The sequence below is a fragment of the Semicossyphus pulcher genome, unplaced genomic scaffold, assembly GCF_022749685.1.
Source record: "Semicossyphus pulcher isolate SPU_LCO1_2020_fin unplaced genomic scaffold, fSemPul1.0.p SCAF_1, whole genome shotgun sequence".
Taxonomy (NCBI): domain Eukaryota; kingdom Metazoa; phylum Chordata; class Actinopteri; order Labriformes; family Labridae; genus Semicossyphus; species Semicossyphus pulcher.
The window spans coordinates 2543978-2565293 of record NW_027211603.1 but is presented as its reverse complement, the minus strand read 5'-3'; the positions used below and the strand labels follow the sequence as shown (position 1 = coordinate 2565293).

The 21316-nt window shown below is 44.6% G+C and overlaps 1 protein-coding gene across 4 annotated transcripts in view; it reads left to right on the top strand.

Moving 5' to 3' along the window:
- Positions 1 to 20975, top strand: part of fhod1 (formin homology 2 domain containing 1) — a 55383-nt gene extending 34408 nt beyond the window's left edge. Inside the window, exons 9-28 of one of the 4 annotated variants that reach the window (XM_069672876.1) lie at positions 116 to 259; positions 349 to 773; positions 1939 to 2046; positions 2490 to 2579; positions 3866 to 3892; positions 5413 to 5463; positions 7671 to 7825; positions 8000 to 8056; positions 8553 to 8702; positions 9144 to 9313; positions 10417 to 11022; positions 12207 to 12362; positions 12515 to 12697; positions 12851 to 12970; positions 14539 to 14700; positions 14804 to 14994; positions 16012 to 16204; positions 16616 to 16781; positions 17692 to 17868; positions 19638 to 20975. In XM_069672876.1, coding sequence (XP_069528977.1) covers positions 116 to 259; positions 349 to 773; positions 1939 to 2046; positions 2490 to 2579; positions 3866 to 3892; positions 5413 to 5463; positions 7671 to 7825; positions 8000 to 8056; positions 8553 to 8702; positions 9144 to 9313; positions 10417 to 11022; positions 12207 to 12362; positions 12515 to 12697; positions 12851 to 12970; positions 14539 to 14700; positions 14804 to 14994; positions 16012 to 16204; positions 16616 to 16781; positions 17692 to 17868; positions 19638 to 19720 — 3414 coding nt within the window. In that variant the 3' untranslated portion in view covers positions 19721 to 20975. The remainder of the gene's footprint in view (positions 1 to 115; positions 260 to 348; positions 774 to 1938; positions 2047 to 2489; positions 2580 to 3865; positions 3893 to 5412; positions 5464 to 7670; positions 7826 to 7999; positions 8057 to 8552; positions 8703 to 9143; positions 9314 to 10416; positions 11023 to 12206; positions 12363 to 12514; positions 12698 to 12850; positions 12971 to 14538; positions 14701 to 14803; positions 14995 to 16011; positions 16205 to 16615; positions 16782 to 17691; positions 17869 to 19637) is intronic. The other 3 variants (XM_069672945.1, XM_069672883.1, XM_069672891.1) reach the window with 3 other exon arrangements.
- Positions 20976 to 21316: the final 341 nt, after the last annotated feature.

Below are 21316 nucleotides of genomic sequence, written 5' to 3'. Positions count from 1 at the left end.
TCTGGAAAATAAACCACCAACAAACCATTTCTTACACTTGGAAGCTCAGAAGCTCTAATTCAGTCACCGTGCTGATTGTTTACGTTCTCACCTCTTTGTATGTTTTATGTGTCAGACTCTCGCCGTGCTCCCGGACCAGGACTCGTTCTACGACGCGACGGACAGTCTGGAGCAGCTGGGGATGGAGACGATCATCTTCAAACACATGAACAACAGAGGGACGGAGCCCGACCTGCGAGCTCAGTTCACCATCTACGAGGTAACAACAACCTGAACCGCAGCAAACACCTGACAAAACTACAGACACAGAAACAACAGCGTGTGTGTGTGTGTGTGTGTGTGCTGCAGAACGCTCTGAGGTACGAGGACGGAGACATGGACGACTCCTCCATTCACCTCCGCAAAGAGAGGAGAAAGACGGCCGCCGGGGAGCAGGAGGGACGGAAGAGCCGTCGCTCCTCCAGCCAAAACCTCCCCGACAACCTCCCTTCCTCCACAAGCTCCTCCCCCTCGGCCTCCCCCACACCAACAACCTTCCTACCTTCCCTCTCTCCTGCAATCTCCCCTGCCCGTTCGCCCGCCGTCTCCCCCGCCATCTCCTCCCCCAGCCCCACAGCAGGGCTCGGCAGCAGGGCCTCGTCCCCGCTGATCTCTGACCCCGGCAGCCCCGCATCAAGTCCGTCCGGATCCACGAGAGGGTCTCCCCTTCCCCCACATACATCTCCAAACGGTACCACGACCGCAGAGCAGGAGGCCAAGTCACCGTCCAGCCCGTAAGTTCACTCTCATGTATAGAGCCTCTTTGAGCAACGGCCAACATGTCAGGCGTGTCGAGATGAATCCATATCAAGTATACGTCCATATTTGATATAACCTTGGGTCTTCTTGATGTTGGAGGTTATTTTTAGATGTCATAAAGATGTTTTCCTTATTAGGTAAAAAACGTGTGATTAAAGATACAAGTGATAAAACACATCATTTACTTCAGCTCCTGGGGGACTAAAGAGAACAGGAACTATTTAGTAGGAAGTATATCAGATGTTCAAACATCACAACGCTCTCATAATGAGTCAGACGATTGCAGTAAAGACGCTGAGGCAGGGAGGAAATCTTTGTTTTCATTGACAGTCTTCTCCTCAGGACCTGACGAGAAGCTCTCTCACATGTTAAAAGCAGGACGTGAGCAGATTAAACCTCTCCCCGCGGTGTTACGGTCGGCCTGGTCGCCCTCTGCTCTCTGACCAAGTTTAGACCGACGAGAGACGCTGTTTTATTTGGAAACAGATTTTCTCTGAGTTCAACCAGCAGGAATGTTTGTCCTCTGCGGGCACATGAAGAACTTTTCTGCTCATGTTTGGACTCTGCAGAAACTACGTCTCCTCCAAAGTCTTTAGGGGCACATTTATATCCAAACTCCATTTAAAAACAAGCATTTTAAGGTATTTGCATGTCTCTTCTTACAGACAGACCTGATAAAGCATAAATTCAGACTTTTTACAAATCTGCATCATGATGTCGTTATTTCGGCCTCGTTTAAACACGTTTAAAGCTTTAAAATCACAGCACAATCTGTTTCTTGCAAGTCGCACGTCGGCTGTAATCATCCAGATTATAGCTGACGTGTGACTTGCTAGATACAGTGAAACTGCCACTCAGCGGAGACAGATGGACAGGCGCTCATCAAACTGGGCCCTGGTCAGCCTGAAGGAGCTGCACGCAGCAGGAGAGTTCATGCATTTGCTTCACTTTTGGTCTGAACACAGTTTTACTTTCAGATCTGATCACCTTCTCTCAGCGTCTCTCTTTCTGCATGTCTGTCTTGGTTCTGGTTCTGTTCTTATTTCGGGTCACTTGGTGTTGGGTCTCTGTCTCTGATGGTGTTTCCTCCCCTCTCTCTCTCTCCCTCTCTTTTCCCGCCGTGGCGCCCCCCTCCACTAGGGGTCGCTCTTTCCTCAGCCACCACATGTCCGCTCTCGGTCTCGGCAGGAAGTCACGACTCTTCTCCAAAGCCAGCTCCATCTCTGAGGAGCCTTCAGACGCCTGCAGGTCTGTAACAATGAGACTGACCTCTGACCTGCTGACAGGACCCCTCTCTCTCCTCCTGTTAGTGCCCCCTACAGGCTGCAAATGTAAAAAAACATTTGAAAGATTTCCTCATAAAATAAAAAAGACGTCCCTGCAGCTCTCAGTGTCCCCTCATGTGTGGTTTACATGGTGGTCACATGGTGCACTCTGACCAGTTAGACTCATTAATTATTATTCTGGATACTGACAGGAAGTAGCAAGCTTTCATATGTACACACACACACACACACACACACACACACACACACACACACACACACACACACAGTGGAATGAACTGGCAGAAAACAATGTTTTGAAACGTTTTCGGTCTTTACTCTCTCTCCACATTCTTGGCTGTTCACTCATTGTGTGTGTTTTGTGTGTGCGTGTGTGTTTTGATTGTGTGTGTGTGTGTGTTGCAGCTCGTCTTCCTCAGACCTCTCTCACCAGGAGAAGTCGTCCCAGTTGAGCCCCGAGCAGCCCGTCAAGACGGAGACTAAAACCAGTTTTAAGTAAGTACCTCTTCTGTTGATGGATGTTTGATGTTCGGCTGTTCGTTGTGTTGTTGAGACTGTTGGTGTTTAATATCACAGTGAAGTGTTTGAATCATCGCAGCATCATCTCTTTATCATCTCTACTTTATCTTCAGATCAGATGAGGTTAATCTGTGGATCCTTTCTGGATCCTTTTTAATGTTAGATCATATTTTGACAGCTTCTTTATCATTATTTTATCACTTTTGGATTTGTTTTTTAAATGGCTGGTTTTTCATATAATTCTGAATTACTTTTTTATAATTACTGGATTTTTAAAAAATAATTTCTGGATTCTCTTTTTATAAGTACTGATATATATTTTTTTATATAATTGGTGAAGTATTTTTTTATTATTATTTCTGGATTGTTTCTTATAATTGCCAGAATATGTTTCTAATCATTTCTGGATGTTTTTTATTTATAACTTCTAGATTTATTATTTTTAAAGTAACTGGATTACGTTTTCAAATTTCCAGAATATTCTGTTTAATATCTGAACTAAAATTTGGAATATATTTCCCAGATTATTTTTATTGTGGATTTTTTTTTCTAAAAACAATTATGGATTCTTTTTTTACTTTTCTAAGTTTTAAAAATATATATAATTTCTGGAATATTTTTTAACAGTTGCTGGATAATCTTTTTATGAGTACAGATTTTTCATAATTAAAGTATTTTTATTCCTTGCATGATCATTTTAGTTATTATTTCAGGATTATTTCTTATAATTGACGGAAACATTGTTTCAATAGTTTTTGGATATGTTTTTTGTATTATTGGGTCATTGCTTTTAACATTTTCTGGAATATTCTTAATATAAATCAATATCTAAATCTCAATATATAAACAATATCTGAACAAAAATTCTACATATATATTTTTTTTTAATAACATGTTCTGGATTATTTTTGAATACATGTTTATGATTTCTGGATATTTTTTTAATGTCAGTTTTTTATATATTTTTTTTTAATATTGTTTAAATAATGTCTTGGTCATTCACAGATTGCCCTCTGCTCATCAGATGTGTTCAGTAAATAAGTTTGTGTTTTAGATTTTCAGTAAAGGAGACCTGCAGCTGTCTGCCTGTCTGTCTGTCTGTCTGTCTGTCTGTCTTTCTACCTGTCTGTCTGCCTGTCTGCCTCCATTACATCATTATACTGTTTTGTCTGATGCTTTAATCTTTTTCTTTATTCTCTGTTTTCCAAAATTCTTCCTCCCTCCTTTTTTCCTCTTCCTCTCCTCGCTTGTTCCTCCCCCAGCTCTGGGGAGGATGACCTGTTCCGCTGGTAAGTACACGTCTCTCCTCCTCTTCCTCCTCCTCCTCCTCCTTCTCCTTTCTGTTCGGTGCTCAGCTGCATAGAAAAAAGGTTCTCCTACATTTCAATTTTAATTGAAAAGATTATTTTGTATTTAACTCGATTGATATTTAATATCTTGAGGAGTTTTTCTGCAGCTGAGACTCCATCAGGTGTCGGAGGACCGAGCTGCTGTCTGAGCAGAGAGGATGATGGGAAGCTGTGCGTGTTTGTGTCGATGGTGGGGGTTAAACTGTGTGTGGGATGTTTCCCAGATCAATGCGTGTGTGCCATTGTGATTGTGGTCGGGGGGTTTCTAATGAATCTGTGTGTGAGTGAGAAGAAGCCTCCCCTGTCTCACTGTCAGGTCTCAGGTGGTTCAGGTGAAGGTAAGAGGTCAGTCAGCTGATGTGGAGGAAACCCTCTGCTGGCTCCCTCTGTCAGTCTATTCCAGAAACCTCATTGGACACAGTATTTCCTTTAAAGGGCCCATTTTACACATTTTTGGGTTTAAAAGTCTAAAAGATAAAATAAAGTTGCTCCCTCATCCATGAAATGTGCTGTAATGGCTGCAACATAATCCCTGCGTGCGAATGCGCCCAGCCAAAGTACGTCCACTGAAAGTGCATCGGTTTTCCATTGACAGGCTCAGACTGTTATTCTAAGTGTCTGACAACATCACACAAAGGTTCCCTACAGAGATAGAGCTTTTAGTTAAAGAGGAAGGTGATTTTTTTTAACCAGAAACAGCTGTTACATCGCTCTCTACAAAGCCACCAGACTCTATTGACAAAAACGGTAATTTAAGCAAACAGAACAAGGTGGCTGCTGGTCTGCTGCTGCTTTGATCAGTTAGTTAGTTTGAGTAGTTTTAGGTTTGACAGGGATTGTGTTGGATCTGGGTTAACATGTAAAACACCAAAGCCACAAAATATCACAAATAAACTCACCAGTTGATGCGGCATTAATTCAGTAGCTATCTTGTTCTGTGTGCTAAAATTACTGTTTTTGTCAATGGAGTCTGGTGGCTTTGTAGAGAGTGATGTAAAGTCTGTTTCTGGTTTCAAAAAGTCATCTTCCTCTTTAACACAAAGGTCTGTCTCTGTCAGGATCCTTTCTGTGATGTTGTCAGACACACAGAATAACTATCCGAGGCTGTTAGTGGAAAAATAAGAACTTTTAGAGGATGTACTTTCATCGGGTCATTACGATTTTGTTGCAGCCTTTGCAGCCTGTTTCAAAGCTCTTAACTGAAGCAATCAAGTAGAGAAATTCAAAAACTTTTTGTACCTTTTTTAGACCCCAAAATATGTAGAAGTTGAAAATAAACTATCATTACAATAGTTCTTTAAACATCAGTGTGAATCTGTAGTATCTCCTTTATCTAAAGAGGTGGACTACAAACTGAGAATCGGAGAACTGGCTCATGTCCGGTCCACCATTGTCTGCGTGTTTGTGTGCGTTCCTGTGTGTGTGTGTGTCCTGCTCAGCCCTGTGTTGTGTCTCTGCAGCTCTGATGACTGTAATGTAAATCCAGACAAGCCGGTTCTGAGGAGGTTTGAGTAAGTACTGCTGCAGCCCCACTGCATGCTGGGAGATGGAGGCCGGGCTCTGCTGCTTCTGTTGGGACCCTGCTCTGCGTGTGTGTGTGTTTGTGATGAAGCCTGGGTTGGTTTTGTGTGTTTGGAGCTTGAAAAGTGTGTTTGTGTGTTTTTTAAAGAAGCAAACGGCTCCGAAAGATGTTTTTAAACAAAATCACGTCTTCGTCTGCCGACGGAAAAATTACTCCTGATCGTTTCTGTCTCGGTGATCTCAGTTCCATTTTCCCTCCTCCTCTGCCCTGTTGTTTTCTCTCTCTCTGTCTCCTGGTCTGGTCTGGGTCTATTGTCAGATCAACAATAGAGAGTCATAAACTGGACTGTGAGATTGTTCTGGAAGCTTCTGCAGCCACTAAACACAGACATGACGCCCTGATGGCTGATTACACACCCAGCAGCCCTGTGGTCCCTCAGACCTGGACCAGGACCACCTCCTAAACGACAGTACTGAACTGTACCGGTCTGAACTGGACTCTGACTGTGACATAAACATAACAAAGTTTTATTTCCCAGCTTTAAATATGAAACAAATAAACGAGTTAGTAAAATATAATGCCAATTAAAGATTTAAATTAGTTTTACGCTTTGACAACATTACTTCTGATGCTTTCAGCATGTTTCGCTGCTAGTTTACGCACTTCAACTTATAAAACATTTAATGCAGGGCTTTCTTCTAACTCAAGAAATCACCGTAAACAAACTGATTGAGGTGGAGGGCTTAATATCTTCTGTCGCTCCACCTGACCCACACCACGACCTCGAAATAACAGAAAATATATGACAATATTGCTGCATCCTGTTTCAGTAACTTAAAGAGTGAAGGCTCCACGATGCTGACGACTCCCAAACTTTAAACTTACAATCTATTTATCCCTTTACATGTATTTATGTAGCGCAAAATCACAACAAAGTTAGCGCTGTTGTCTCACAGCTGGAAGGTTCCTGGTTCGAATCCCGCTTCAGACGTAGTGGACCTTTTCTGTGAGGAGTTTGCATGTTCTCCCCGTGCATGCGCGGGTTCCCTCCGGGTGCTCGTTAGGTTCACTGGTGACTCTAAATTGCCCGTAGGTGTGAATGTGAGCGTGAAAGGTTGCCTGTCTCTGTGTGTCAGCCCTGTGATTGACAGGTGATCAGTCCAGGGCCTCTCGCCCAATGACAGCTGGGATAGGCTCCAGCCACCTGCGACGCTGAACAGGATAAGTGATGTAGATAACGGATGGATGCTTGGATGGACACAGAAGCGAAAAAGAAAGTGAAATTTGAAAGCAGAAATGAGAGAGGAAAAAAAGCTGCCTCTCTCCCTTCAGCTAAAAGAACAACTCCTTCCCCTCTTCCTCCGCCCTGCCTCCCAACTCTGATCTTTTCCAAAAACAGCTGATTAATAACTGAAAAACTACAGGAATGTGTTTGTGTTGGGTCTGTCGCTTCATCCACAACTCTACATATTACAGTCATAAATCAGAGGCTGCTGGTGTGAGATGCTGGAGCTCTGCAGCTTTACGATGTGTGCTGGTTCTGAAGGTGTGTGGGTTTTGGTTTTTAAAGCTGGGTGGAGTCTAATCGCTGGTGTTCAATCTGCCTGGAGCTGGTTTTGGGTTTGCAGTGAAGAAGAAAATGAATCTACAGATCTTTGTTTGGTGCTGCTGATTTAAGTGATTTAATGTTTGTTTCTTTCACATGCTGGTGACAGATTTTATTTACCTTTTTTGTCTTTGTACTGAAAGTGTTAATTTTTGGTCATATTCTCAGATTTCGGACTTTAAAGTCAAAATTTTGTTTTTTTTTAATTTATCGTATTTTTATAAAAAATTTCCTCAAAATAAACTCAAAAGTCAGATTTTTTTCTTTAATAATAAACATCACAACTCTAATACATTTTTCAAGTTTGGCCTTAATCTGTTTCCGTAGGACAAGAGATTTGATGACGGTAAAGAAAATGTAGAATTTTCTTTTACTTTGAAAAAAGAAAAAACCATCCTTCCTCAGAGCATTCAGGATATTGATTGGTGAAGCACTTGGTTAATCTACACGCCAAAGCTGCTTCCTGAACACACCAGCATGTGAGAGGGCTGCCTGTTCTTGTGTCCCTGAATGCAGCAGCACGTCTGATTCTGCTGCATGTCGGCCATGTTGGCTCTGCCTCACCTTGTTTCCTGTCCCTCCCCCTGCAGAGACACCTTCCTGCGCAGCCTGGCAGCCACACAGTGGGAGAAGAAGAGGAGAAGTAAACACCTGAGCCAGTCCAGGCTGTCCTCGTCTGATGATGTCATAACCCCGAGCCTGCAGCCTGAAGGGGAGCGTGGCAGCGAAGAGCCGCCCCATCAGGGTAAATCTTTATTATGTAAAAAATAAAATGGCAACATTTATCGTTGCAAATAAATCAGCCAGGGAGGGAAAAACATGTCGAATATAAGAACATAAGTTAGTAAATGAGTAAGATATAATAATGTATATTTTAGGGTTGAATATTCTTTTTTAAATCCTCTGTGTGTGTCCTCAGTGCCATCATCCAGCGGTTTGGACACAAACGGACACTCAGACTCCCAGAATGACCCAGGTGAGAGACTACACTTACCCACAATCCTCTTCAGTCTCTCTGTGCTGTCCAAACTCTGGAGTTCAGTTAGCACCTGCTCAGGATTCTTCTGAATGAAAGGGTAATAAACTCTCTGGTGATGCTGCTCCGCCTGGTGGAGGTCAGGTGTTACTACGGTCCTGTAGGTCCCTCAGAGGCTGTCGAAAACACTGATGGTGAAGTTTCAGCAAACTGCATCTTATTTCAGCTCTTCAGATCTTTTCACAACAGGGATGGTTGAATGTTGGATGGGTGGATGAATGGATGGATTCAAAGATGGGTGGATGGATGGATGTTGGATAAGTGCTTGTTGGAAAGATGGATTGGTGCAAAGATGGATGGACGCAGACTTAAAGGATTCTGACTTCTTTGTATCTGCCCAACTTTAAAAGAAATGTTTCCACAATGTGCCACTGAATCAGCTTTTATTTTGAAGGATGTTTGTCACACTTCCTGTTAACATGTGAACGTCTCACAGCGCCCTCCATGCAGCGGCAGTGCAGCACTCTGTCCAACGACAAGAAGTTTATGCTGGACATGCTGTACTCCAAATCCTCTCCCACTGTGCCTCTGAGCCCGACTGCTGCTGCGCCCGACACCAACGAAGAAGAAGGCAGCTTCCTGCCCGGTGAGAGCTGAGCAGAGATAATTAAGAATCCTGACCGTTCATGAATAAATAGTTTTATTTAGAAAAGGCTTTTAAAGTTGACCCTCTTGAGTTTCTTTGTACAAATATTAATCAAAAAGATAAAAATGTTTCTTGTCAGGAACTTGCCTTTCGTGCTGCATGTTTTAAAATGATTTAAATAACTTTGTAATTTTAATTTTAAATGAAGTTAAGTTTGTTTGGATGACTCAAAACATCTGTCCAGGGACTACAGACGAGAAATAGCCTCTTTGCTAACTCTGGCATGTTTAAAGCAATGTTCCTGAATGTGCACTGTCCCTGTTAAATAAACTCATAAAATAAAATAAAATAAAAATAATAAATATTGACTCAACAGCAGACAGAGTGTATTTGTTCTTAAAGTCAGGGCCGAGTTTGACCTCTGTGTTCTCTTCCTCTCAGGTGGAGATCTGGGTGGTCGGGGTCGTGTGTTGGAGCGTCTGTCCAGCTTCAAAGCGCGCTCAGCGGAGTCCTCGGGCCCCAGCGAGAGCAGCGCCTCCCGCAGGGCGGAGCTGGAGGGGCTGGAAGGCTCCGCACAGGTGGCGCTGGCTCGACTGGCTGAAGTACGACAGGTCAGAACTCTTTGTGCTCAGTGTACATCACTCTGACATGTGGATACAAACATCAAACACACCTGTTGTCAGGAGCTATTATTGATTTACTGTGATTTGACAGGGAGGGGTTAAGTGAAACTGTGACAGGCAAAACATCCCCTTTAAAGTGCCTTTAAACAGGCTCAGGCTGTTGTTTTAAGTGTCTGACAACATTAAGGAAAAGAGACAGAGATTTTACCTCGCAGAACACGAGGTGCTGGTCTGTCACAGCCTTGGTCTGTTTAGGCTAGCCCACACTAAAAATTTAACAGATAAAAGTGTGAGAGAGCCACACATGACGACCGATACAGATAGATTGAACAGTTTTGTTCCTGTAGCATGTGGAGAGCAACGATATGACCCAAACAGCACACCACAGATTGATTCACCAACAACCAGAGTCTGACTCTCACAGCTGGAAATCTCGCTAAATCTCTCGCGGTCAAACGAGACTTCAGAGAACATGGCGGACAACGGGCAGGAAGAATTGCTTTTCAGTCAGCTTTCTTCCTGATTGGTCGTTTGGGTGCACGTGACAATCCGAGTGCATGCTCGGCTGTCCTCGGGGTTCCCCCCACACAACAGGATATCAGATTGTAAATATTGAACATGTTTAAGATTTTTTATTTTAAATTGGTGCAGCCACGACGTTGGTCCGAGCAGATCGGGGGAAGTAAAATCACTCTAACATCACAGGAACATCTGGAGAGATCATCTTTAGAATCGTCAGAAAATCAGGACCTGCTTACTTTAGTCTGAAGATTATCTTGTAATGTGTACCCCGCCTTAGTTTGTGTTATTGTGTGACTTTTGTTTGGAAATGTTAGCTCAGATGCAACACAGAATCTGTATAACACGCAAAAGAAAAACAAAAGAGTCGAGGCAGCAATAGACCAGCAATGTTACAGTAGGTTAAATGGAGTCTGGTGGCTTTAAAGAGAGGGAGGTAACAGCTGCAACAAAAAGGTCCATCTCTGTATCCTGTCTGTAGTGTCGGCAGAAATAACAATCTGAGCCTGTCAGTGGCAAAGACATTATTATCTTCTAAAGGAGTTTTTCTTCATCTAAATTTGCTCCATCAGACCCGTAACATCCGACAGCAGAGCAGCATCGATGTGGAGAGTCACGCCCGCCGTCTGGAGACCACCCAGATGACCCCTCTGGGCCCCGGGGGCTCCACAGACGCCTGGGAGCAGCTGCAGCCGAGCGCCGCCGCCCTGCGCATCAAAGACCTGGACTTCTCCGACCTGCTGGACGAGGAGGACATCGACGTCCTGGACATGGACACCTTCGACTCCACCTCCCCCTGTTTCTCTGGCATCCCTCCCCCTCCTCCTCCTCCTCCAGGCATGGCTGGACCGCCACCTCCACCACCACCTCCTCCTCCTCCCCCAGGCATGGCTGGACCTCCACCTCCTCCTCCTCTTCCAGGAGGTCTAGCCCCTCCCCCTCCGCCTCCCCCTCCACCAGGTGCTCCTCCCCCTCCTCCCTCATCCTTGGCGGTTTCCTCTAACAAGAAGAAGAAGACGGTGAAGTTGTTCTGGAAGGAGCTGAAGCAGGCGGACGGCCCGCAGAAGTGTCGCTTCGGTCGGGGGACGGTGTGGGCGTCTCTGGACAAGGTGGCGGTGGACACCTCCAAACTCGAGCACCTGTTTGAGTCCAAAGCCAAGGAGCTTCCTGTCGCCAAGGTAATGCCTGGTTTTACTGGTAGGACTACAAACAGATGCATTGTGGGAAGCACTGGGTAGCAGTATGCATGTAGGCTGGCACTCTTAGTTATAGGTTTGGTCAGTTTTTTTGCCCAAGGCTTCGTCTCTCAGGCTTCAGCCAGACTGATGTTTTCTTATCACAGATTTATTGATCTCTGCCTGTATGTTGACCTTTAATTATGAAAGGTCATGGCATGTGTGAGATGGAGACATTAACTGTTAATTCGGGGGCTGCATCCGTTGAAAGAGGCGGTCTACAGAGGACGAGTCATTTGTAGCCTGTGTAGCCGCTAAGGCCGAACTGAAATGAGACGGTCTGGTCTACGGAGGATCTTCTGTTTTTGTCACCAGCTGTTCCCGCCCTTACCCTGCCCCTCCTGTTGCCCAGCAACATGTAGCTAGTGGGCTAACTAGCTATCATAACTAACATTTGTATCCCGAGCTATTTGACTGAGTTGAAACCAAAAACTTTTACGTGTATTTCTCTGCCGTGTAAGAGTCCCCCGTCTTGTTTGAATTGGCGTGCAATGAATCTCAGGATATGTTGGGCCACAAAGGATGCACCCGATGGATCCTTCATGGCCCGGGAAAAGGAGGATGCATCTGAAGGCCTTAGAAATGGGACAGCCTTCAACCTGCCGCTTCAAATACCACCTCCGAAGGATGCAGCCCCTGAATTGGGACACAGCTTGTGTCTGCATTAACGGAGCACTGACAAGCTAATTTGTACACCACATATGTCACCTGGTCACTACTCTTTAATATCCACATTTAAAGGACCTTTAAAATGAATCTGAAAGATAAAATACTGATGAATCATTATCTGATTACATTAATTACATTCCCATATAGTTATCAGCTGTAAAGATCTGTTATCTTTGTAGAATCATACTGAAGAGTTTTGGGTTGTTTCTCGCTCTTATTTTGTTATTGTTGTAATTCTCTCTTTGGCCACTAGAGGCTGTAGAGCACCACTGCCCAGTGAGGGCATTCATGTTTCCCTTATGATTTTTCTTTCTACATGACAGCGGGACACTGAGCTCGTTATCTATTTGGAGGAGAATTACAGTCGTGCTTTTCAGGCGCATAAAGTCAGACAGCAGATAAAGATTTATGACAGTATTACTCAGTAACTCTGTTAACGACCTGATGTGTGTGTGCAGAAAGGACCTGAGACTAAGAAGTCTGAGATTCTGGTTCTCGACCCGAAGAGGAGTAACGCTATCAACATCGGTATGACCGTCCTGCCTGCCGTCCACGTCATCAAGACCGCCATCCTCAACTTTGACGAGTTCGCCATCAGCAAGGAGGGGATCGAGGTAAAAACACTTCCTGTCAGCAGAGGGTGCTGTGACTCTCTGCTGTCCTGATGACAGAACGGGTCTTTACTAAAAACACATTACAATGGAATAAGAAACTGACTGAGCTGACCCCGCTCTGACCCCCCTCTGACCCCCTCTGTCCTGAGCAGAAGATCCTGACCATGATCCCCACAGAGGAGGAGAAGCAGAAGATCCAGGAGGCTCAGCTGGCCAATCCCGACGTTCCTCTTGGCACGGCGGAGCAGTTCCTGTTCAGCCTGGCCTCCATCAGCGCGCTGACCCCCCGCCTGCAGCTCTGGGCCTTCAAACTGAACTACGAGGCTCTGGAGAAGGTAACACAGTCACTGACAGAGCCATCACTCCTGGTGTTTTTAAACCTGGGCCTTATTTTGTTCATATCTTGAGACAAAAAGCTCCAGCAGATTGCTCCAGCTGTAATACATTGCAGCAGGATGTTGATGTTGTGACCGTGTCGCCCCCTGCAGGAGATCGCAGAGCCGCTGTTCGACCTGAAGCTGGGCATGGAGCAGCTGGCCTCCAATCAGACGTTCAGGAGGATTCTCGCCACGCTGCTCGCCATCGGGAACTTCCTCAACAGCTCCAATGTAAGAGCAAAATCTCATCGACATTTCACAGAGCCTGTTGTCTGGATTTGTTTCCATAGTGATCCGGCTGCAGGCCATTTATTCTGCCCCACTTGCAGTTTATCACAACCACCAGCAGGTGGAGCCTGCTGCTCCTGCTAACCTGCAGGCACTCTTCTTCCCTTCTTCTTCTCACCTCCTCCTGTTCTCCCTGCTACACCTCCCTCACTCCCCTCATTATCTCTTTCCTTCCAATCCTCCTAATTCCTCCTCCTTCTTCTCTTTCTTTTGTCATCCCCTTTTCCCTCCTCAACTTCTACCCCTCCTCACCTCCTAAGCTCCCTCCTCCCTCTCCTCTTCTCCTCCTCCGTCTCCTGTCTCCTCCTCTACTTTCCCTCCATATGCATCTCCTCCTTTCCTCTTCTGTCTGCTTACTCCTTTTCATCCTCCTCCCTCTCCTTTCTCCTCCTCTGCTTCACCTCCCTATACTCCTTCTGCGTTCCAATCATTTTTCCTATCTCTTCTGTCAGTCTTCCCCTTCCTCCTCCTCCCCTCCCTCCAGTCCCCCTCCTCCACCTCCACCTCAACCTCCTTCTTCTTTGTCTTCCATCCTACTTTTCTCCCCCCTCCTCTTCCCTTTCCTTCCTCTACCCCTTCTCCTCCTCCCTTTCTTGTCTCTTTCTCCTCCTTCCTATCTTCCTCATTCTCCTACTCCCTCTTTTCCCCCTTTTCCTACCTCTCCATTTTCATCCCATCATCCTTCTCTACACCATTATCCCTCTCTTCTCCTTCTCCTCTCAGTCCCTCTCCTCCTCCCTCTCTTTCCCTTTCCCCTTAATCGGCCTTTCCTTCACATCCTCTTCCCTCATCCTTCCTTTTCCTCCTCCCTCTCCTGTCTACTCCTCTCCTTCCCTTCCTCCAGGTCCCTCCCCTTGACCTCCTCCTTCTTCTTCCTTTCTTCTTCCACTCCCTCTACTTTCCCTCATTCATCTTTACATTCCTGTCCTCCTCTCAAATCTCTCCCCTCCTTCTTGTCTCCCCCCTCCTCCTCCTCCTCCCTCTCCTGACCTCACAGTGTGGAGGTGGTTCAGATAATTGAGTTGTTTCTTCAAACACAGATTACAGAGACTCCTGATCTGTTTCTACACACAGCTTTAATCAGATACCGTGTGTGTGTGTGTGTGTGTATGTGTGTCTGTGTGTGTGTGTGTGTGTCTGTGTGTGTCTGTGTGTGTCTGTGTGTGTCTGTGTGCATGCGTGTGTGTGTCTGTGTGTGTCTGTATGCGTGCGTGTGTGTGTGTGTCTGTGTGCATGTGTGTCTGTGTGTGTCTGTGTGTGTCTGTGTCTGTGTGTGTGTCTGTGTGTGTCTGTGTGTGTCTGTGTGTGTCTGTGTCTGTGTGTGTGTGTGTGTGCGCGTGTGTGTGTGTGTCAATGTGTGTGTGTCTGTGTGTGTGTCTCTGTGTGTCTGTGTGTGTCTGTGTGTGTGTGTCTGTGTGTGTCTGTGTCTGTGTGTGTTTGTGTGCGTGTGTGTGTGTGTGTCAATGTGTGTGTGTGTGTCTGTGTGTGTGTGTGTGTGTGCGTGCGTGCAGGCTAAAGGCTTTGAGCTGGGCTACCTGGAGAAGGTGGTGGAGGTGAAGGACACAGTTCACCGTCAGACTCTGCTCCATCACACCTGCAGCCAGGTGGTGGAAAATTACCCAGAATCCTCTGACGTCTACTCCGAGATCCCCGCCATCACCCGCTCCGCCAAAGTAAAAGTCTTTTATTTTTATCTCACTTCCTGTTTACTCACCGCTCTGATGACGCGCTGTAGATGTTCATGAGGTGACCAGGTGAGTCTGTTCCGTTCTCCAGGTGGACTTTGAGCTGCTGTCGGAGAACCTGGTCCAGCTGGAGAGACGCTGCAAAGCATCATGGGACAACCTGAAGGTGGTGGCCAAACATGAGACCAAGGCGGTGCTGAAGAACAAGTTGACGGAGTTCCTGAAGGACTGCACGCAGCGCATCATCATCCTGAAGGTGGTGCACAGGAGGGTCATTAACAGGTACAACACACACCTCCTCCTCTTCCTCCTCCTCCTCTTCTTCCTCCTCCTCTTCTTCCTCCTCCTCTTCTTCCTCCTCCTCCTCCTCCTCCTCTTTCCCTCTCATTTTCCGTCTCCTCTTTCTCCCCATCTCTTCTTACACTTTCTTCCCCCTCCTCCTCAACGTCCACCACTTTTTCCTCCTCTTCTTCCACCTCTTCCTCCTCGTGTGTATTTCTCCTCCTGCTCCTCCTCCTTACCTTCCTCTTCCTTCTACTCTTTATCTTACTCCTCCACTGCCTCCTATTTCTCTCCCTTTTAACTCTTCCTCCTTTTTGTCCCTCGTCCTCCTCATCCTTCACATTTCTCCTTTCTTCTCCTCCTTCTACTCCTCCCCACCCTTTGATACCCCCTCTTCTTCCTTCTGTTCCTCCTCCTCATCCCCACCCCCATCACTCCCCTCCTTTTCTTCCTTATTCCTCTTCTCCTTCCTCTTCCTCCTTGGGCTCCCTCCTCGTTCTCTTTCTCCTCCTCCTCCTTCCCCCCTTTTCTTCCTCCTACTCCTCTTTACCCTTCTCCTCTTTACCTTCCCTCTCCCTCCTTCATTCTTCCCTTTCTCCTCCATTTCGTGCCCCATCTTTCTCTTCCTCCTGCCTCCTCAACCTCCTTGTCATCCTCCACTTATTCGTCCTCTTCCCTCTTCTCGTCCTACTCCTACTCTTCTCTCACCTGTTTTTCCTCCCCCTACTCCTCTTCACCATTTTCCTCCTCACTTTCCTCTTCCTTCTCTTCCTTGCCTCTTTCTTTTCCTCTTCCTCCTTGTCCTCTCCCCCTCCTTCTTTTCCTCCTCCTCCTGTCCTTACTCCTCCTCCATCTCCTACTCTTCCTCACCATCCACTTCTTCCTCCTCTTGCAAGTTCCACTCCTTCCTGCTGTTCCTGGGTCAGCTGACCTCCTTTTTTTACATTAAACTCACCTGTTCCTGTCCCCTTCCTCTTTCTCCCCCTCCCCTTTCTCCTCCTGCTCCTCCTCCTGCAGGTTCCACTCCTTCCTGCTGTTCCTGGGTCAGCCGTCCTCCTCGGTCAGAGACATTAAGGTCACCAGCTTCTGTCGGATCATCAGTGAGTTTTCTCTTGAGTATCGAACCACCAGAGAGCGAGTCCTCACGATGAAGCGGAAACGAGCCGCTCACAGAGAGAGAACCAAGACCCGAGGAAAGATGATCACAGAGGTAAACCTTCTCCACCTGCTCCTCCTGGGGGGTCAGAGGTCACAGAAGGAGCCTAAACAACACTACAAACTTTCTACATTAATTCTGAGTATAATGACACAATGTTGAGTTCTTACACATTATTTTAATTCATTCACATCTTTTATGCGACCTCTACAATGAACAGATATATGGAAGTCATTCAGAACCACTTATGTTGTAGTTCCATGTCCCAACCACCAGGTGGCAGACCTGCACAGCATTGCCTACAACTCCAATTGATTTTTATGTCTTTATTGTTTTGAGAAATTACATCCTAAATTCAAATTGTTAATGATTATTAATGTTATTCTTAGTTTATGTGAGAAACAGTTAAATATGAACAGATTTAACTTATGTTCTGTAAATCCTTCGTCTATTTCCCCTCGATAGACGGAGAAGTTTTCGGCGGCGGTGTCTCAAGACGACAGCCCCTCCCCCGTCTCACCGGAGGCGGAGCCGGGTCAGGAGGAGGAGCATGAGAACATGAAGAACCTGCTGATCAGCAATAGCCTGAGCGTTGAGCAGGGAGGCCTGAGACGCTCCAGAGCTGTCCGCAGTAAGACTCTGAGCATGTTTACATTCAAGCTTTCAGCATCAGTTTGAAGTGGAGAAAGAACTGAGAGAGTTGTGACGTTGCTAAAGAAATAATAATCCTTCAAGTGTTTTATTTTACATGACTTATAGGTACAAAAACATTTGGAATCGCTCCAGTAGATTACTTCAGCCAGCAGCTTTAAAACAGGCTGTAATGTAATCCTTTGGGGCAACTGTGCCTCATCAAAGTACGTCCACTAAAAGAGTTTTTTTTTCCACTGACAGGCTCAGATTGTTATTCTGTGTGTCTGACAACATTACAGAAAGGATCCCTACAGAGGTGGACCTTTTTGTTACACAGGAAGATGATTTTTTTAACCATAAAGAGCTGTTGAAATGCTTTCCTCAAAGCTACCAGACTCCATTGACAAAACCAATAATTTAACTTCTCATAGTTGCTCGTCTACCGAAGCTTGGATTTCTTAGTTAGCTTGTTTTATTGTGTGACTTTGGTATTTTAAATGGTTAGTTTGTATCAACACATTGTTTTTGTAACACACAATGACACAAAATCTAGCCAATTGAGGCCGCGACTTCTGTGTTCTGTGAGGTTAAATTACTGTTTTTTTCAATTGAGTCTGGTGGCTTTGAAGAGAGCAACGTAACAGCTGTTTCTGGTTTAAAAAAGACGATGTAACAGGCTCAGATTGTTGTTCTTAGTGTCTGACAAACCTACAGAAAGGATCCCTACAGAGAGAGACCTTTTTGTTAAAGGATAACCAGAAACGGAAACAGTTGTTACACCGCTGTTGTCAAAACTACAGTAATTTTGCCTCAAAGAACATAGGAGTTGCTGGTCTACCGCTGTTCCTGGAAATTGTATCTTCAATTCTGTGTCTGATTCTGACTCTGGTTCTGGTTCTGGTCCGCAGGTCTCGGCAGGGTGAGTCCGTCACAGATGTCTGTAGCCAAAGATGATGGGACGAGCTCCCAGGACGATGCCACAGACGAGATCATGGACCGACTAGTGAAGTCTGTTACCCAGAATCCCTCAGACAGACCGTCTAGTCCCAAGACCCGCAAACGGTCCAGACTAAACAGGAAGTCATGTGAGTACACGGCCTGACTGGATCTTAATGTTGTACTGTTCCTTTAAGAACAGATCCACCTGAGTAGTTTGGATGTTCCTGGGTTTGTTCTCTCGGCAGGTCAGACTCTGTATGAAGACACAACAGCATCTCTGTGTGCACAACAGGTCCATCTCTCTGATCATAGTCATATCAGTGTTTTCATTTCCTCTGTTAATCTTCTGCTATCAGATAACCGTCATGTCTTCCACCCCGCTGCTGTTTGAAGGACAGAGCAGTCCCCCTGAGCAGAGAACAGAACCCAAAACATTCTAACTGTGATACCTGGAGACGACATTTACCTGGAAGATAGACAGACTTGCAGTTTCTCTGCAGTTTTAGAATGAGCTCAGTGAATGGGATTCATTCAGGGGAAAATAAAGAAACAAATTACCTGATGCTGACAGGCTGTCTAAACTGAGTTTAGTCAAATTTATTAAGACACAAAAGGCATGTGATGTCAAAGACAGGATGGTATTTTGGTATTTTTAAACCTGAGATATATCGAGGTCTACTTAAAGGTACAAAAGGTTTAAAGTTGCTCCGGTAGATAGCTTTAACCATCAGTAGCAAAACAGGCTGTAATAGCTGCAATGTAACCTTTGATCGATTAAAGTCCGTCCACTAAAAGTTCTTGTTTCTTCCACTGTCAGGCTCAGATTGTTATTCTAAGTATCTGACATCATTACAGAAATGATCCCTACAGAGAGAGACCTTTGTGTTACACAGGAAGATGCTTTTTCTTATCCAGAAACAGCTGTTACATCGCTCTCTTCAAAGACACCAGACTCCATTGACAAAAGCAGTGATTTTACCTCTCAGAACAGAAGAGCTGCTGGTGTGCTGCTGTGACTGGATACTTTGTCTTAAATCATCCATTGTGTGGGCTTTGAACCAACAATTTATCTTCTCTCAAATTCTCTTTCTTATAAACTGTCACAGGAGTTTTGTTTGTTACTGATCATTGCCACCTGCTGCTCTGGTTAAATGCAGATTATTGTTGGTTACAGACTTGCACATGATTGGTTGGTTTTCAGTCATCATGTAGGGAGAGGAAACATTTAGAACAATTCTGTTCTCATTCTTTTTTTGGGGACAAAATGGAAACTGTGTGAGGACAAGAAGCCATGTATCTGATGTTCATGTCAAATAATCTGCTGAAACTTCAGACTTCTTTATTAATGTCTGATTTCTGTTGCATGTTATAGTCTCAGATATGAACTGTTCATTATACAACATGAGCGCTGATACAGAGAACAACACTTTTCACTCTGTGTATCACTCCGCCTCAGCCAGGTGTTCTGAATACTGTTAATAAACGTTACAGCAGACTGTGTATGTCTACAATGATCAAGCTGGTATCACACAGCAGACTCTTATCTCACTGGTTGACGATAAATTAAAACAAACAGTACATGATAATAACAGCTGATCTAAGGTAACGATGTTTTGGTTGCTATAGGCAACAAAAGTCCAGTTTCAGTTAAGTTGGAACAAAAAGTCACCTGTTGTTGATTGTTACTTTTTCCTACTTGCGGCTCGTGTAACAGTTATAAAAGCAAAATCACACCTGAGGGAGAGTTGCGTTGAAAATCATCACGGCTGCAACCTCATGCCTACGACCAAATCCCAGCTGTGATGATATTCAGTACAACATCACGACCTCGAGAGTGATATCCTTAAGCATGCAGGAGGAATAAACTGGAGCCGAGAATTGAATGCTTAAATAAATAAATGTGTGTGTGTTTCAGTGAGGAGGACTCTGAAGAGCGGCCTCAGTCTGGACGTGGTTCAGGCTCTCGGGCTCAACAACAAGACAGCAGACAGGGTCTGATCGATAAACCAGTGAACACTATTGATTAAAGAGACTGAACCCAGACCAGCTGAGAGGCGCCGGAGGAGGACGCAGAAACAGGTCGTGCTCCTGAGTTTGTTTCCTGCAGGAGGAGAAACGTCCAACGGATGTTTTCATTCAGAAAAATGTTCGACTGAAGATGTTTGCTCGTGTGGCTTGTTTATTTAACTTCCTGTGGCTCTTTAACATGAATGTTTGTGACACCAAAGATCGTACTGTAGACAGCCCAGTGTTTTAGAGGAAAACACACCCACATCAGGACCTTTCAAAATAAAATAAGCTTTTAAATAACGTTCTGACTGATTAGACAGACAGACATCTAAACGGCCTTTAAGATGAATTCATTTTGTCAGCTTTAATCGTTGGTTCATGTCATCACTCCAGTCTGCACGAAAGAGTCTGTGAAAGTCCTGGAAGGGTTTGAAAAGTTATTGAATGTTTCCTGTCACAAAATCCAGCTGAAAACCAAAATCACTAAGGTGGTACAAAATGTTCAACACGTCACCTGCCACTGCTTTAAAGTGTCTGTCTGTGTGTGTCTGTGTGTGTGTGTGTGTGTCTGTGTGTGTTTGTGTGTGTGTGTGTGTGTGTGTGTGTCTATATTTTATTATATGTTACCAGGATGTACAGTCATTCGATCTGAGCACATATCTTCTGTACAGTCTTGTTATTTTTTGCACTTTGAGGTGTTTTTGGTTAAATTGCTGACTTCAGATCAGTTTGTGTGGCTCGCAGGTAAAAGCTGTGTGAAGGATGAGGACATTTTACAGAAAAATAAAAGAATATTGAATGTGTTCCTGATATAATTAATAAAGGTTTTTGATAAAGAATAGCAGGATTTATTTATTTATGAATTTATAAACTTTTTATTTAGAGATTTACTTGAAACATTAGTGTCTTGTAATTCAGTTAGTCGATCTTTATTTGAAACAAGCTGTGCTGAAACCAATCTGAACCACATGCAAACACCCAAATGTCCTACAGCACCTGAAGGCGTCCTCCTCGGACTGATTTTCTTTAATGCATTTCTTTCAGTCTGTCAGAGAGACTCTTTCACCTCGCAGTAAGAGAACTTATGAGATTACAGGAAGTGAAAGCTGAATAGATAAAAAAAAAGATGTGTGTATGTGTTCTTTTGTTTTCTGTGGTGCAGTTATTTAAACTTGAAATAAACAAATATCAAACATGAAAAATGCTACATTTATAAACAAAACTAAATCAATAAACAACCAAAGTACAAAACAAAACGTAAGATAATTCCGTGTTTGTCTTTTTTACTGGTTATTAATGTCACTGTATCTTTGTCATAGTCACATCAATAACCTAAATGTTATGTTTGTTAATTTCTTACTCTACTTATTTACTGATTTATTACTTGTCCCTGTAGGCTGCTATAACTGCAGTGCTCTTGTAGTATGTCGTACTGTTATTGTAGCATAAGAAGAAGAAGAGTAAGAAAAGGGCTTTAGGTCATTTTGAAGTCATAACGTTACTGTAGTGTTACTGTAGTCGGAGGTTATTGTATGGCGCATCAGTATAAAGCACATTACTAAAGTATTACTGCAGTCATGACAT